The sequence below is a fragment of the Oncorhynchus keta genome, chromosome 10, assembly GCF_023373465.1.
Source record: "Oncorhynchus keta strain PuntledgeMale-10-30-2019 chromosome 10, Oket_V2, whole genome shotgun sequence".
NCBI classification, from domain to species: domain Eukaryota; kingdom Metazoa; phylum Chordata; class Actinopteri; order Salmoniformes; family Salmonidae; genus Oncorhynchus; species Oncorhynchus keta.
In genome coordinates this window covers 38115891-38128901 of record NC_068430.1, presented here as the reverse complement: position 1 = coordinate 38128901, position 13011 = coordinate 38115891, and the positions used below count along the sequence as shown (strand labels likewise).

General features: G+C 42.9%; 1 protein-coding gene and 1 long non-coding RNA gene across 3 annotated transcripts in view; one reads left to right on the top strand and one right to left on the bottom strand.

The window, feature by feature from the left end:
- Nucleotides 1-13011, bottom strand: part of LOC118388649 (RNA-binding motif, single-stranded-interacting protein 2-like) — a 55466-nt gene that overhangs the window by 24048 nt on the left and 18407 nt on the right. Inside the window, exons 2-4 of one of the 2 annotated variants that reach the window (XM_035777924.2) lie at nt 9838-9989; nt 811-869; nt 246-337 (exon numbers count right to left, since the gene is read on the bottom strand). In XM_035777924.2, coding sequence (XP_035633817.1) covers nt 246-337; nt 811-869; nt 9838-9989 — 303 coding nt within the window. Of the gene's footprint in view, nt 1-245; nt 338-810; nt 870-9837; nt 9993-13011 lie in introns of both variants that reach the window. The other variant, XM_035777923.2, reaches the window with a different exon arrangement.
- Nucleotides 5647-8076, top strand: LOC118388650 (uncharacterized). Its single transcript, XR_004826590.2, has 3 exons — nt 5647-5712; nt 6161-6425; nt 6629-8076. It is a non-coding gene; the product is annotated as an uncharacterized LOC118388650 (long non-coding RNA).

Genomic DNA, 13011 nt, shown 5'->3' with positions numbered 1-13011 from the left:
TCACCATCAAATCAAAGGAGATCCATCATCCAGTCTGAGAGAAATTCTTTGAAAGTTAAGTTTCTGGGAACATTTGGCAATAAAATAAAGAAAGTAAGGCAGGAAGGAGTCTCGCAGAATTGTAAAGAGTCACATTCAAGTAGATGTGATTGAACTCACGATACAAAACAATATAATAATAGATCCGGTGTTACTGTGAATATGAAGAGTGTGTGGAATTGACTTGAGAGTCTTGAGAGTCTTACCTTGGCCATCTGAGCCTGGACACCACTGGACTTCAGGGCGCTCACCGCTTTCTGGGCCGCTGCCGGACTGTCGAAGTCCACGAAGCCATAGCCTACACAACACATATACACACACATTTCCTTACAGTCATGAAGGTGTACATCGTTTTCATGATTGATAAGTGAAGTTGGCATTCAAAACGGTTGTTAGATGAACTACAGGTGCTTGAAGTCTAAAGGGATGCTGTGAAATTACAAGAGCTTGGTGCAGGCTACTAAAGCCCACCAGTCCCAGTATGACATATTTATGGCCTTCTACAGCTGTTGTTATTTGTCCTACTGGCCGTGTGCTTCCACAACATGTCTAACCAACGCCACTCTGTGGATGTGGCTTCATGAACTTATACAGTGTAGCAATAGACCTGTAACCAGACTAATACTAAACAAATCTTTCATATAGCCTAATACAGTCTAATATTGTACAATCTTGTTTAAGGAGACAACACAACACTATGATCTTTCCAGGTTAAATGTCAGTGGCATCTGTGTCATGAACCAAAGAACCTGTTGAACTCTGAACTCTCACCTTTGCACTTGTTGGTGGTTTTGTCCAGGATTGCCTTCGTGGACACAATCTTCCCATATCTTCAAAACACAAAAACATGACATCAGACCATGTGCGGAGGAGGTGACTATCGGACATTTCATGGAAGCTCTCAAACATTTAGACACAAACGCTTCCTTCGGCTGAGTAATCACGCACACACATACATGCACGCAAACACCCATTCCCAAGGCTGTGGTTAAGGTGTAAAACTGAACCATACACGCTCTTCGACTCAATTGTGCTTCTTTAGTGTGATCACTACTGGTGCAGAAACACACTCGTCTGTTATCTCACCCCTCCTCCTCTTTGTCTGTGGGGTTGAGAGGTGGAGTGTTGATGGAGGGGGTGTACAGTAACTGTGTTCCCTGGTGTTGTTTTCAGCTGGCAGGAGAAAGAGCCCCAGGGCCAAAAACAATTTGTTCTGGGCTTGTCTTTATCCCTGCCTGTTCGCTCTGATTCCTCAAAATACACACACACAGGTGCTTTTAGCGATGCAGTTGCTTTCAAGTGTATTGGGTTGCACAAAAACAGTCAGTGGGAAACCAGAAGTTATGTACAATTCCATTTCAACGTACTGTGGAGCTCGGCAGGACGGTTGGTCCTTATATATATATACAGTAGGGCAAAAACGTATTTAGTCAGCCACCAATTGTGCAAGTTCTCCCACTTAAAAAGATGAGAGAGGCCTGTAAGTACACTTCCATAGGATTTTTAATGAATTTATTTGCAAATTATGGTGGAAAATAAGTATTTGGTCACCTACAAACAAGCAAGATTTCTGGCTCTCACAGACCTGTAACTTATTCTTTATGAGGCTCCTCTGTCCTCCACTCGTGACCTGTATTAATGGCACCTGTTTGAACTTGTTATCAGTATAAAAGACACCTGTCCACAATCTCAAACAGTCACACTCCAAACTCCACTATGGCCAAGGCCAAAGAGCTGTCAAAGGACACCAGAAACAAAATTGTAGACCTGCACCAGGCTGGGAAGACTGAATCTGCAATAGGTAAGCAGCTTGGTTTGAAGAAATCAACTGTGGGAGCAATTATTAGGAAATGGAAGACATACAAGACCACTGATAATCTACCTTGATCAGTATGCGGAGTAACTTTAAAGCACAATGGTATACATGGTATAAGAAATCAAATGAATGTCAGAAGTGGGATTGGAACCCATGCCTCCAGGGGAGACTTCAACCTGAACGCAGCGCCTTAGACTGCTTGGCCATCCTGACTTCTGCTAGGGAGAGAGAGAGGCCCTGCCCTCCACTGTCTCTGTGTAATGCAGTCATCTCTCTCTCTCTCTCTCTCTCTCTCTCTCTCTCTCTCTCTCTCTCTCTCTCTCTCTCTCTCTCTCTCTCTCTCTCTCTCTCTCTCTCTCTCTCTCTCTCTCTCTCTCTCTCTCTCTCTCTCTCTCTCTCTCTCTCTCTCTCTCTCTCTCTCTCTCTCTCTCTCTCTCTCTCTCTCTCTCTCTCTCTCTCTCTCTCTCTCTCTCTCTCTCTCTCTCTCTCTCTCTCTCTCTCTCTCTCTCTCTCTCTCTCTCTCTCTCTCTCCTGCTCCACTAGAGCCTGGCTGTTAGCATTAACATCCACACATGGAGTAAGATTGTTGCCCCTAAGCACTGACACAGAGGCAGACTTTCTTTCATTCCTCTGTTGGTTAAGGTAAGGATTGGGAGTTGAAGTAATCTGATAGGGAGCCATTTCTACCTTTAGCCATATGTCCACAACCATACAAAAACACCCAATACCGATTTCTTGGTGAACAGACAGCTGTAGGATCTTAATTTGAGCCAGTTTGTTACAGCAATCCTGCAGCAGCAATGGACATTTTTGTAGGGGTTGATATATTTTTGGTAAGGAAAAATCAAGTACACTACAAGTTTTAAATGTCCTGCATTGCAGGAAAGTTAACCTGCAACAGGGTGATCGAATTAAGATCCGCTCAAATTGCCCAGCGTCTTCTGAGTTAGGGGAGAATATGACCGGGGTAGGCCGTCATTGTAAAATAAGATTTTCCAAGTTAAATAAGGGTTAAATAAATATTGTATATATATTTATCTTTTTACGGCCCTACTGTATACTGTACGTGACAGGCAGCATGGCTCAACTGTTGATAGGAAAGCTATATGTTGATCAAACACAGCCAATACTGCAAGTAAAGAAAATCATATTACTATTAATTATATTGCATGGTTAAAGGCTCTGATTTTTTGGGGGATACATTAATTCCATTCCTCCTTTGATATCCTCATATTACATGAATGTACTTGGAGTGCCTCATCCCATACACTGCTGCAATAAGCACGTATCAAACTGTAAAACAAACATAACTGACATTTGAATTAGAGAATTACAAGAGTGTTATATAAAGAGACAGTTTGTGTGAGAGAGAGAAATGTCTTGTGTTGTTGTTGACAAAGTCAGACATTCTATCGAACAGTTCAAAGGTTGTGAGGTGGTAACTCTCTGACCTTCCTCCTACCTCCACTTCATCAACAGTTGTTGTAAAGGGTGTGAGTAGTTGGTAGGGAGGGGACGATAGGGGGGGAAGAAAGTAAGTCTTAGCCGTCAACTCTGACCCACTTACAGGCCTGTGGCATTCTTTTCCCAGCATGCCATGGTATTCTTTTCCAAGTCAATTATGTTTCCCCTCATTGGATGGCCTTCTCCTCAGTCAACCCCCCCCTGCACCCACCCACCCCCACAAACATCCCATTCTCCAACCCATATCACACAAATCCACCCATCCCTCTCCATTTTGATGTCAATCTCCAGTCTTTCCCTGTTAAGTCCCTGATTCTGTTTTAAATAGCAGTAAATAAGTCTTAATCATTTCTTAGGTCATTCACTGTGCACTTATCCAAACAATGAGATCAGGATGCATCCAAACTGGTCCCTACTAACAGAGGATGTGTCTGCGTCCAAATTACCTCTTCTTCCCAAAGTGTGCACTTGTCTACTTCCATTCAATCATTTGAAAGGAAATATGGTGGAAACTCTCGCTAGCCCATGCCTCCACCAATACAACGCTTTTATGATAAAATATAAATAATTGGGATGCACCCAGTGTGTGTCCACATTGTTGTTTCTGTGTCCCAGTCTCCCGTGCCTGACCCCCCTACCTCCTGTAAACCCCAGTTCATTAGCCCCCCCTACTTCCTCAGAAGGTATGAGATAATAGTAGAATGGAGTGGTTTGCTGGTGCTTGGGCTGGATGCTGTGTGTGCGTCCATTATGCACGCCCTTGACGATTCTGGCCGTGGTTCCTAATGTATCCATCTTTCCTGATTTCCTGATTGTTCATTCAACACATTAATCTCCAGGCTTGCTGAATGTAACAGTCTTTCAAAAAAACTATGATAATTTATTTTTACCCCTTTTTCTCCCCAATTGGTAGTTAGTCTTGTCTCATCACTGCAACTCCCGTACAGACTCGGGAGAGGAGAAGATCCAAAACACAACCCAACCAAGCCGCACTGCTTCTTGTCACAATACCCACTTAACCCGGAAGCCAGCAGCACCAATGCGTCGGAGGAAACACCATGCACCTGGCGACCGTGTCAGCGTGCACTGTGCCTGGCCTGCCACAGGAGTCGCTAGTGTGCTATTTGTTTTCCCAGTCTCTGTTTTTTCCTAGCCCTCCTGGTTTTGACCCTTGCCTGTCCTGACGCTGAATCTGCCTGCCTGACCACTCTGCCTGATCTGACCTTGATCCTGCCCTTGTACCGTTTGGACTCGGACCAGATCACTGAACCCCTGCCTGTCCTGACCTCGAGCCAGCCTATCCCCTGGTACTGTTTGGACTCTGACCTGGTTTATGAACTCTCGCCTGTCCTGACCTCGTGCCAGCCTATCCCCTGGTACTGTTTGGACTCTGACCTGGTTTATGAACTCTCGCCTGTCCTGACCTCGTGCCAGCCTATCCCCTGGTACTGTTTGGACTCTGACCTGGTTTATGAACTCTCGCCTGTCCTGACCTCGAGCCTGCCTATCCCCTGGTACTGTTTGGACTCTGACCTGGTTTATGAACTCTGTCCCCGACCTGCCTTTTGCCTACCCCTTTTGGTGTAATAAATATCGTAACTCAACCATCTGCCTCCTGTGTCTGCATTTGGGTCTCGCCTTGTGCCCTTATAGCACTATATAGGGCAGGCCTGGCATTACGTGATTTTAGGGGCAAGGCCATTTGGTCTTCAAGAGGTGCCCAATCTTCCAAGGCCACCTGCTAGGGGAGGCCATTAACCAAAATAGCCAATGAAATTTATTTGAAAAAATGAAAAACACTAACTATTCTGTTAAGAAAAACACACGTGTATGTACATTTAGATAAATAATTAGCCTACCTGTCAAAGTCTAGGATTGGCTACAGTCTGTCTCATCCAGACCAATGCTGACGGAAGGAAGGCACCAGAAAATGTAGCCAAATTTTAATGTGACTTTTAATTACACACAAATACATATATGTGACTAGTTTCAGGAAACTAGTCGTATGTCGCAAGTCACAACTTCACAGGAGAGGCATTTTATAATAAAATAAATAAGTGTTTGTTTGGCAGAAATGCCTTTTGGAACATTTGAACTTTCATGTACCTTAACAAACTTGTACGCAAACTGTAAATACCAATAAAGTTGTTAAATTACAAACCTAGTTGGTTTAACCACAAAAAAAGACCGGAACCTTCCCGCTAGCCATGACTGGCTGAGATAATGAATAGATTGGACATGCCGAGAGATGAGTTTCGGATTGGTCTGCCGTGTAGCATCTTCTGACTAAAATGAGCTGCTCGTTATGTGTAGATAATCGTTTCTACTGCAGATTTTTCGGGCGACGGTGGCATCCGTAACGAGAGGGAGAAAGATCTGATTCTTATGGCATTGTCAGTATGAACCAGAGTGACTTGACACAACAGGCCAAGCAAGCTGTACAAACAAAATGGAAACGACACAGGATGTCTTATTTAATGAAAGGGGTTGCAGTCTGCCGTGATGCGTTCATCCATGTATACGGACGGATAAGAGTCTAGCTACAGTTTCAATGTTATACTTTACTAATTTTAGCAGAAAGTTGTTTTCATTGCAAGCTAAAGCTAGCTAACCAGCTAACATTGAACCAATTTTGGTTAACTTTAGCTAGCTATGACAATCAGTTTGTATTGCTAGAACTCTATGGATTAGGATTATGGTTAATCTTTAGTTGTATAGCTAAACAAAGACTCCACTTCGACACACATGACACATCAAGTTAGCCAGGTGTGTCTGACGGAGATTACAGCCATCTATTGTATAATAATGCAAAAATATTTTTATCTGGAATTTGTCTTTCAGCATCAGTAGAACACGCCTGACTCTCCTCCACCAGTCATTCAAGGAGAACGGTCTAATGCCTCCCATCAGAAAGAGAGCCGGCCCAGGCAAGCACAGGTTACACCTGAATCATGAGGACTTACAGCGAGTGGTGAACTTCATCAAAACTACACAGAGGATATTGTATTAATAGTATTACCAGGACGCCACGTAGGACACAAACTTTGGAAAGCTGCTGCCATCTCATGTGACAAAAGCAGCAATGTGGAATCGATGACACCACTTGGTATGTGAAGCATAAACAACATGTTTTGATTATTTAATTGACCTCCAAAATGATTGGCACTTACTTTTATATTTATGTATTTATTTTCCGAAGGTACGTGTAGACGTGCTGTCTTCCTTCAGGACTCTGTGGAGAAAATTGCTGCCCCACATCTCAAGCACAAATGTTTATTTATCTTAATGTTCTTTTGTTGTTGTTTGCAGATGCACTATCCTTCTGACCCTATGCAGCCAGGTCCCATCTAGTTTTTAACTCGTTGCAGGTGTGGCTTGTTTGGTGTCTGCTGTGAAGGAATACCACAAGTCAACTACTTGATTGATGAAGGCATGTCATCTAGCAAAGGCAGCAGCGCAGTCATCAACTACATGCACGATTTCTTCACCAACTACGGAGTTTGGGAAACATGTGGGGGCCTGAATTGTGATAACTGCAGTGACCAGAACAAGATTGTGCTGCTCCACCACAGTCTGGACCTTCACTTCCTTCACTTCCAACTCCAGTCATGTATGACAAATATAATGTAGGATAATTCATATTAATGTCTAAAGGCTTCTGTCATTCAGATAAGAAAGGCCAGTGTCTGTATCGCACCACAACAATCCGCCACCTTTCCTCATATACCATTGAAACAATTAGGGTTATTTCGCTCATGTTCTCAACTTCCTATCATTGTTCAGCAGCCAAAAGGCACAATCCTAGTCATATTTACAACCCATGCAAGTTGTTGCTTCGTTAGATCTTCCCTCTTTGTAAAGGATATTTTAATCTCTGTCATATGAAACCACTCGCATTTGCGTTGTGCTTTGTGGAACGGTGTTTTCCTGCGTTCCTTTCATTTTGGAACATTCACGCTTAAAGCCTACTGCCGTGTGCGTATTGCTGCACGTATAATGTGAAGAAATAGCCTAAACATTTTAAGCTAAACGTTCTGATCTGTTATATCAGTCTCGTTGCTTTTAAACATTTTTTTTTATGTACAGTGGATGTAATTTGGGATCTATTGTCCCACAACTGTCCCAGAGTCTGTTTGGAATACTTATTCCTCGGACAGAATGACCAGCTTGACCAATAGAATAGGTCAACGTTTGTACTATGGGGGATAGTAGATTGACTAAAGCTAGCTCCCTTTGCTGTTCGTTACATCTTGTGTGCTGAGGAAATGTAAAAGTGGACAGTTATTCTAACATCTTCAAAATGCTCCTTGGAATTCGATAAGAAGGACGCACGCCATTGCATCCCCGATGGGTTTGTTTTCACTAGTAGCCTACGTCAGGGCTGCGATGCCCGTGAGAAGGACCCAATCACGTAACGGGCATTGGTTAATAAGAATTGAGGTATCTGAGAGAGCCATGTGAGTGAGAGAGGGAATTTTAATTATTATATTCAGCCGAAGGGCACAACGGACACTTTGGCCGCAAGGCATGGATTTTTTTAAGGGGCATTACGGCCAGGGGGCAGTGACAGTCAAGGTAGTACATGCCGCTGGGAAATTAAAGGCCTGATATAGCAAATATGATGTCCTCTAACCTCTCTCCCACTCCACAGAAGCTTAAGTATATGTTTACAGAAATAAATCATTCCTGGAACACAATGATCAGCCCTGACTTGCATGAGCCAAACCAGTTCGTTATCTATCTGCAATACCCCACTGGTTTCTTCTACAGGAGAGTGTGACTGTTACACTACTGCTGGAGTGAGGAACTATAGGGAAATGCTTCTAGGATTAGAGAGAGAGAGAGAGAGAGAGCAGTATAAGTGTGTGTGTTGTTTGTAGGCGGTGACTTGTTGTGTGTGTTTTAGTTTTCCTCTTCCCTCCTTCTCTCCTTCCCGTTAACCTCTATTTATTTTATTTTATGTTTCTATCTGTGTTTAATCCCGTTTTTTTCTTCACACACATTTCAAATAGACAGATACACACTTGCTAAAAACTAATTGAAATTCTTCATTTGGACTGGGGTGAATACAGTTGTTTTCCGGGGGCAGGGTTGGGGAGAAACTGATTACATTTAATCAATGACGTAATCTGATTACAAAAAAACGAACTAATCAGTTACGTTACCAGCAAATATATTGTAATCAGATTTGATATTTTTGAAAAAACTATATAATTACTTCTTGAATTACTTTTAAATTCAGAAAGGATGTACATTGACACCTTTCTGTTTTCTCAACGACATGCACAAATCATGGAAAAAAGGCACAAGTTTAAGTTTGTTCCACCTGAGCGAGTCTGACCACAAGTCAGAGACTACCATGATTACACAAAAATGCATTTGATGGATCCTTTTAGTCTTATTTTAATGCCTCTAAAGGGGAAAGTAATCCAAAAGTAACTGTAATCAGATTACGTTACTGAGTTTGGGTAATCCAAAAGTTACGTTACTGTTACGTTACTGATTACAATTTCATAGGTAACTAGTAACTGATTACATTCAGAAAGTAACCTAGGTATCAATTCTATGAAACACCCACTTGATTACATTTGATGTTCATAGTGTCATTGTGTAAATGATGTGATTCTAAAGAATAGCTTGTTATGATGTTAACATCCATGTCCTTCCAACTCTGCCAAAGGCTGAGCAGCACCACCCAAACTGTAGCACTGCTGCTGACACGAGCCTTGTACTTTCAGCACTTATATTGTCTGTAATGTGCATTGTACCTGAAACAATTGATGGCCTTGGTCAGTGCATGCGTCAGGGGCAACCTTCGCCAAATGTGACATGGCAGCCCTGAGAGTAAAGCAATATCCAGCCACAATCCCTGTTGCAACACGTGTAGGTTGTATCGCCAACCATAATGCAGCAAAGTCAACAAGTTCTGATCTGAGGGTAGGCTTACTGAATATGGAGGTAGCCTGATAGTAATAACTGTAGCCACTTTGTGGCAAAGCAGCACCTGTTGAAAAGCTCCAGGTAGAAGTCACCCGTGGACACAGATCTAGGATCAGCTTCCTGCTCCCATCCTAACCCTAACTACCATGATGAAAATACAAAAATGATCTTAGATGTGCCTAAGGGGCTATTTCACCATACTCCTAACCTAAATGTGTGTTTGTGTGTGGGTATATCAGGGGGTTAGGTACAGAAGAAGACACTTTTCCATTTTGTAAGGATTAATAAAGTACTCTTCTTCTACATCAGCGTCTAGGGCAGGGGTGTCAAACGAATTATATGGAGGGCCTGATGTCTGCTGGTTTTTGGTTTTTCCTTTCAATTAAGACCTAGACAACGAGGTGAGAGGAGTTCCTTACTAATAAGTGACCTTAATTCATCGATCAAGTGCAAGGGAGGAGTGAAACCCCGCATACACTCAGCCCTCTGTGGAATGGGTCTGACAAATGTGGTCTAGGGGAAACTTCACCCTACCCGTGTAAACGAAGGCAGACAATGAGGAGGAGAAGAAGACTTACGGCTGGCATAGCTTGACCAGGTCCTGGTCTGTGGTCCCGGGGTGAAGACCACGGATGTACAGGTTAGTTTTACTCAGTTGTTCCCCTCCCCCGCCACTGTTGTTGCTGTTGGGACTGGGGGGCGCCATCTGGTGGCCGGAGGACACATAGACCTGCTGGAAACAGAGAGAGACAATGATATAGGACACATACGCACGCTGAGAACACAGAGAGCGAGAGGGAGAGAGAGACGGTTAGAAGTCAGGGCTATTCAAATCCGAGCCTGGAGGTCAGAGGTACTACTGTTCTACCTGATAATTGCACCCACCTGGTGTCCCAGGTCTAAATCAATCCTCAATTAGAGGGGAAGAATGAGAATCAGCAATGGAACTGGCTTTGAGGTCCAGGCACTAACGCTCCTCAGGTCTTCTGCTGGACCACAAAGATAATAAACAATTTAAAGTTGTGATTTTGGAATTGGAGAATCTAATAAAAGGGGTGGGAGTGGGAGTTGATAGATTCCTCTCTTTCTAGGTGGTTAAGAATATGTGTGGGTGTGTATTCAGTTCAGGTACTTTTTATTTACCCTTTTGGTTACTTTTACCCCTTTTTCTCCCCAATTTCATGGTATCCAATGGGTAGTTACAGTCTTGTCTCACCGCTGCAACTCCTGTACGGACTCGGGAGAGGCAAAGGTCGAGAGCCGTGCGTTCTTTGAAACACAACCCAACCATGCCGCACTGCTTCTTGTCACAACACCCACTTAACCCGGAAGCCAGCAGCACAAATGCGTTGGAGGAAACACCGGATACCTGGAGACATTGTCAGCGTGCACTGCGCCCGGCTCACCACAGGAGACACTAGTGCGCGATGGGACAAGGACATCCCTGCTGGCGAAACCCTCCACTAAACCGGTCGAAGCTGGGCCAATTGTACACCGAACAGATCCTTGTCGCAACACGTGTAGGCTGTAAGGTTGTATCGCCAACCAGAATGCAGCATAGTCAGAATTTCGAACCCAGAATCTCTAATGGCACAGCTAGTACTGAGATGCAGTGACAGACCACCGTGCCACTCGGGAGACCAGTTCAGGAACTTTATATTTTCATAAATTATTCATAGCATGCTTTTAATTCTTATAGCTGTTACCGTTCAAAAGGACAAAAAATCAAACCCCGGTTTTTAACAAATACAAATGGTGGGTCAAGAGACAGGCAATTGTGTGAGAGCAGTGTAAAACGATAGCACACAGCCTTCATGTCAAAATTCACCAATACTGCATTCTGAAGTGAACGTGGGGCCTCTTTTCTGCCTAGGGCATATTGGGAAAACGGGCCTCTTTCTGCTTACTCCATATTGGGCAACTGCTCCTTTTTTCTCTATCAATTTCCAACCGCGGAAAATTCCTCGGCTTTGCACAGCGAAACCCAATGAGTCAAAGAACAACATACACCAATATTTGCTTAGTTTGATGGCGCTGAATTCTGTGACGTGTGCAAACACTTTCTATCTTTCGTTCTTTGTGAGAAGTCATGGGCTGTCTTTTCTCCCATACCACGCTCTCTGTATAAAGGGAGTGCTTCGAAACACAACACAAACATCCGGTCGGGCCTATTCCGCAACACCCACATGTTCAACTCAGTTGTTTAGACATTTCCCTCTCATGCCCCCCTAAGACAGTTGTGTCCTCAACAATACAGCATAGCTAACCTTTGCTCGACTCCCTAAAAAGGTGCCAAAATAGTAAACAATTAGAACTGTGAGGTCAGCTCAGTCCACAATAGGTCCAAGGTCCATACATTCATGAGCACCGTGGTTACTTAAATATGTCACAGCAAAGGGGAAACGAGGAGACAGGAGAGCTCCCAGCGATGATTAACAAAACACTCTTTTGGGAAGAGTTCCCTGTCAGCTGAGCCTAGCGCAGAAGAGCAGCATTCTCTGACCCGCTATAACTGTTTATAACAAGCTGCTTAATGCAGCCTATAAACAACTCTCCCTATAGCACTTTAGCAGCATTCTGAGTAGTGCTAAAATAGCCTATGGGGAGGATCAGTTATTCAACACACTGAGTCGCTACACACAAACTACACCCACAATAACATCTGCTGACATCTGCTAAACATGTGTATGTGACAAATACATTTGATTTGATTTGAAGAGCTCTTGCCCAATAGGCAAAGCATCACAGTTTCCCATGAATGAGTCTGGAATAGTTGGATTCAAGAGTAAATGTTTTAGCTTCACATGAATCCACTATTTTTTATTTCACAACTGTTAAGTGAAATCGTTTTCTTATGGCAGTAATAATGGTTTGAGTAGTGTTGTGTTCTTTCATTAAGTTGGAGATTGATTGAAGTTGCTTCCCAGGAAAGAGAGCCGTTTCCAAAACAAGTATATTGATGCAATAATACCATTTTAGCACAACAACGTTACACGATGCTTTTAACAATCTCAAATAAGCATTCCTTCTACAGTACATAAACACCAGTGGCTAGAGGCTGTGACCGTTTGTTATTGTGGAAGATTTAATGAGAGTGTGTGTGTGTGTGTGTGTGTGTGTGTGTGTGTGTGTGTGTGTGTGTGTGTGTGTGTGTGTGTGTGTGTGTGTGTGTGTGTGTGTGTGTGTGTGTGTGTGCTCTCATTCGTGTATGTGTATGTATCAACTCGTGTTTTAAAAATCTAATTTTATTGGTCACATACACATATTTTGAATATATGTTATCATGGGTGTAGCAAAATGCATACAGTATGTCCCAAGCTCCAACTACCTAAAAATACAAAACAATACACACAAAGCCCAAAAAAATAAAAGAATTAAGAAATATTACAACAAGCAATGTCAGAGTCCGGAATATACAGTAAATATGTATGGACATGATGGTGTGTCTATAGACGTTAGTCTCCTATACACTACCGGTCAAAAGTCTTAGAACACCTACTCATTCAAGGGTTTTTCTTTATTTTTACTATTTTCTATGTTGTAGAATAATAGTGAAGACATCAAAACTATGAAATAACACATATGGAATAATGAAGTAACCAAAAAAGTGTTAAACAAATCAAAAAGCTTCAAAAAGCCACCTATTGCCTTGATGACAGCTTTGCACACTCTTGGCATTCTCTCAACCAGCTTCACCTGGAATGCTTTTCCAACAATCTTGAGGGAGTTCCCACATATGCTGAGCACTTGTT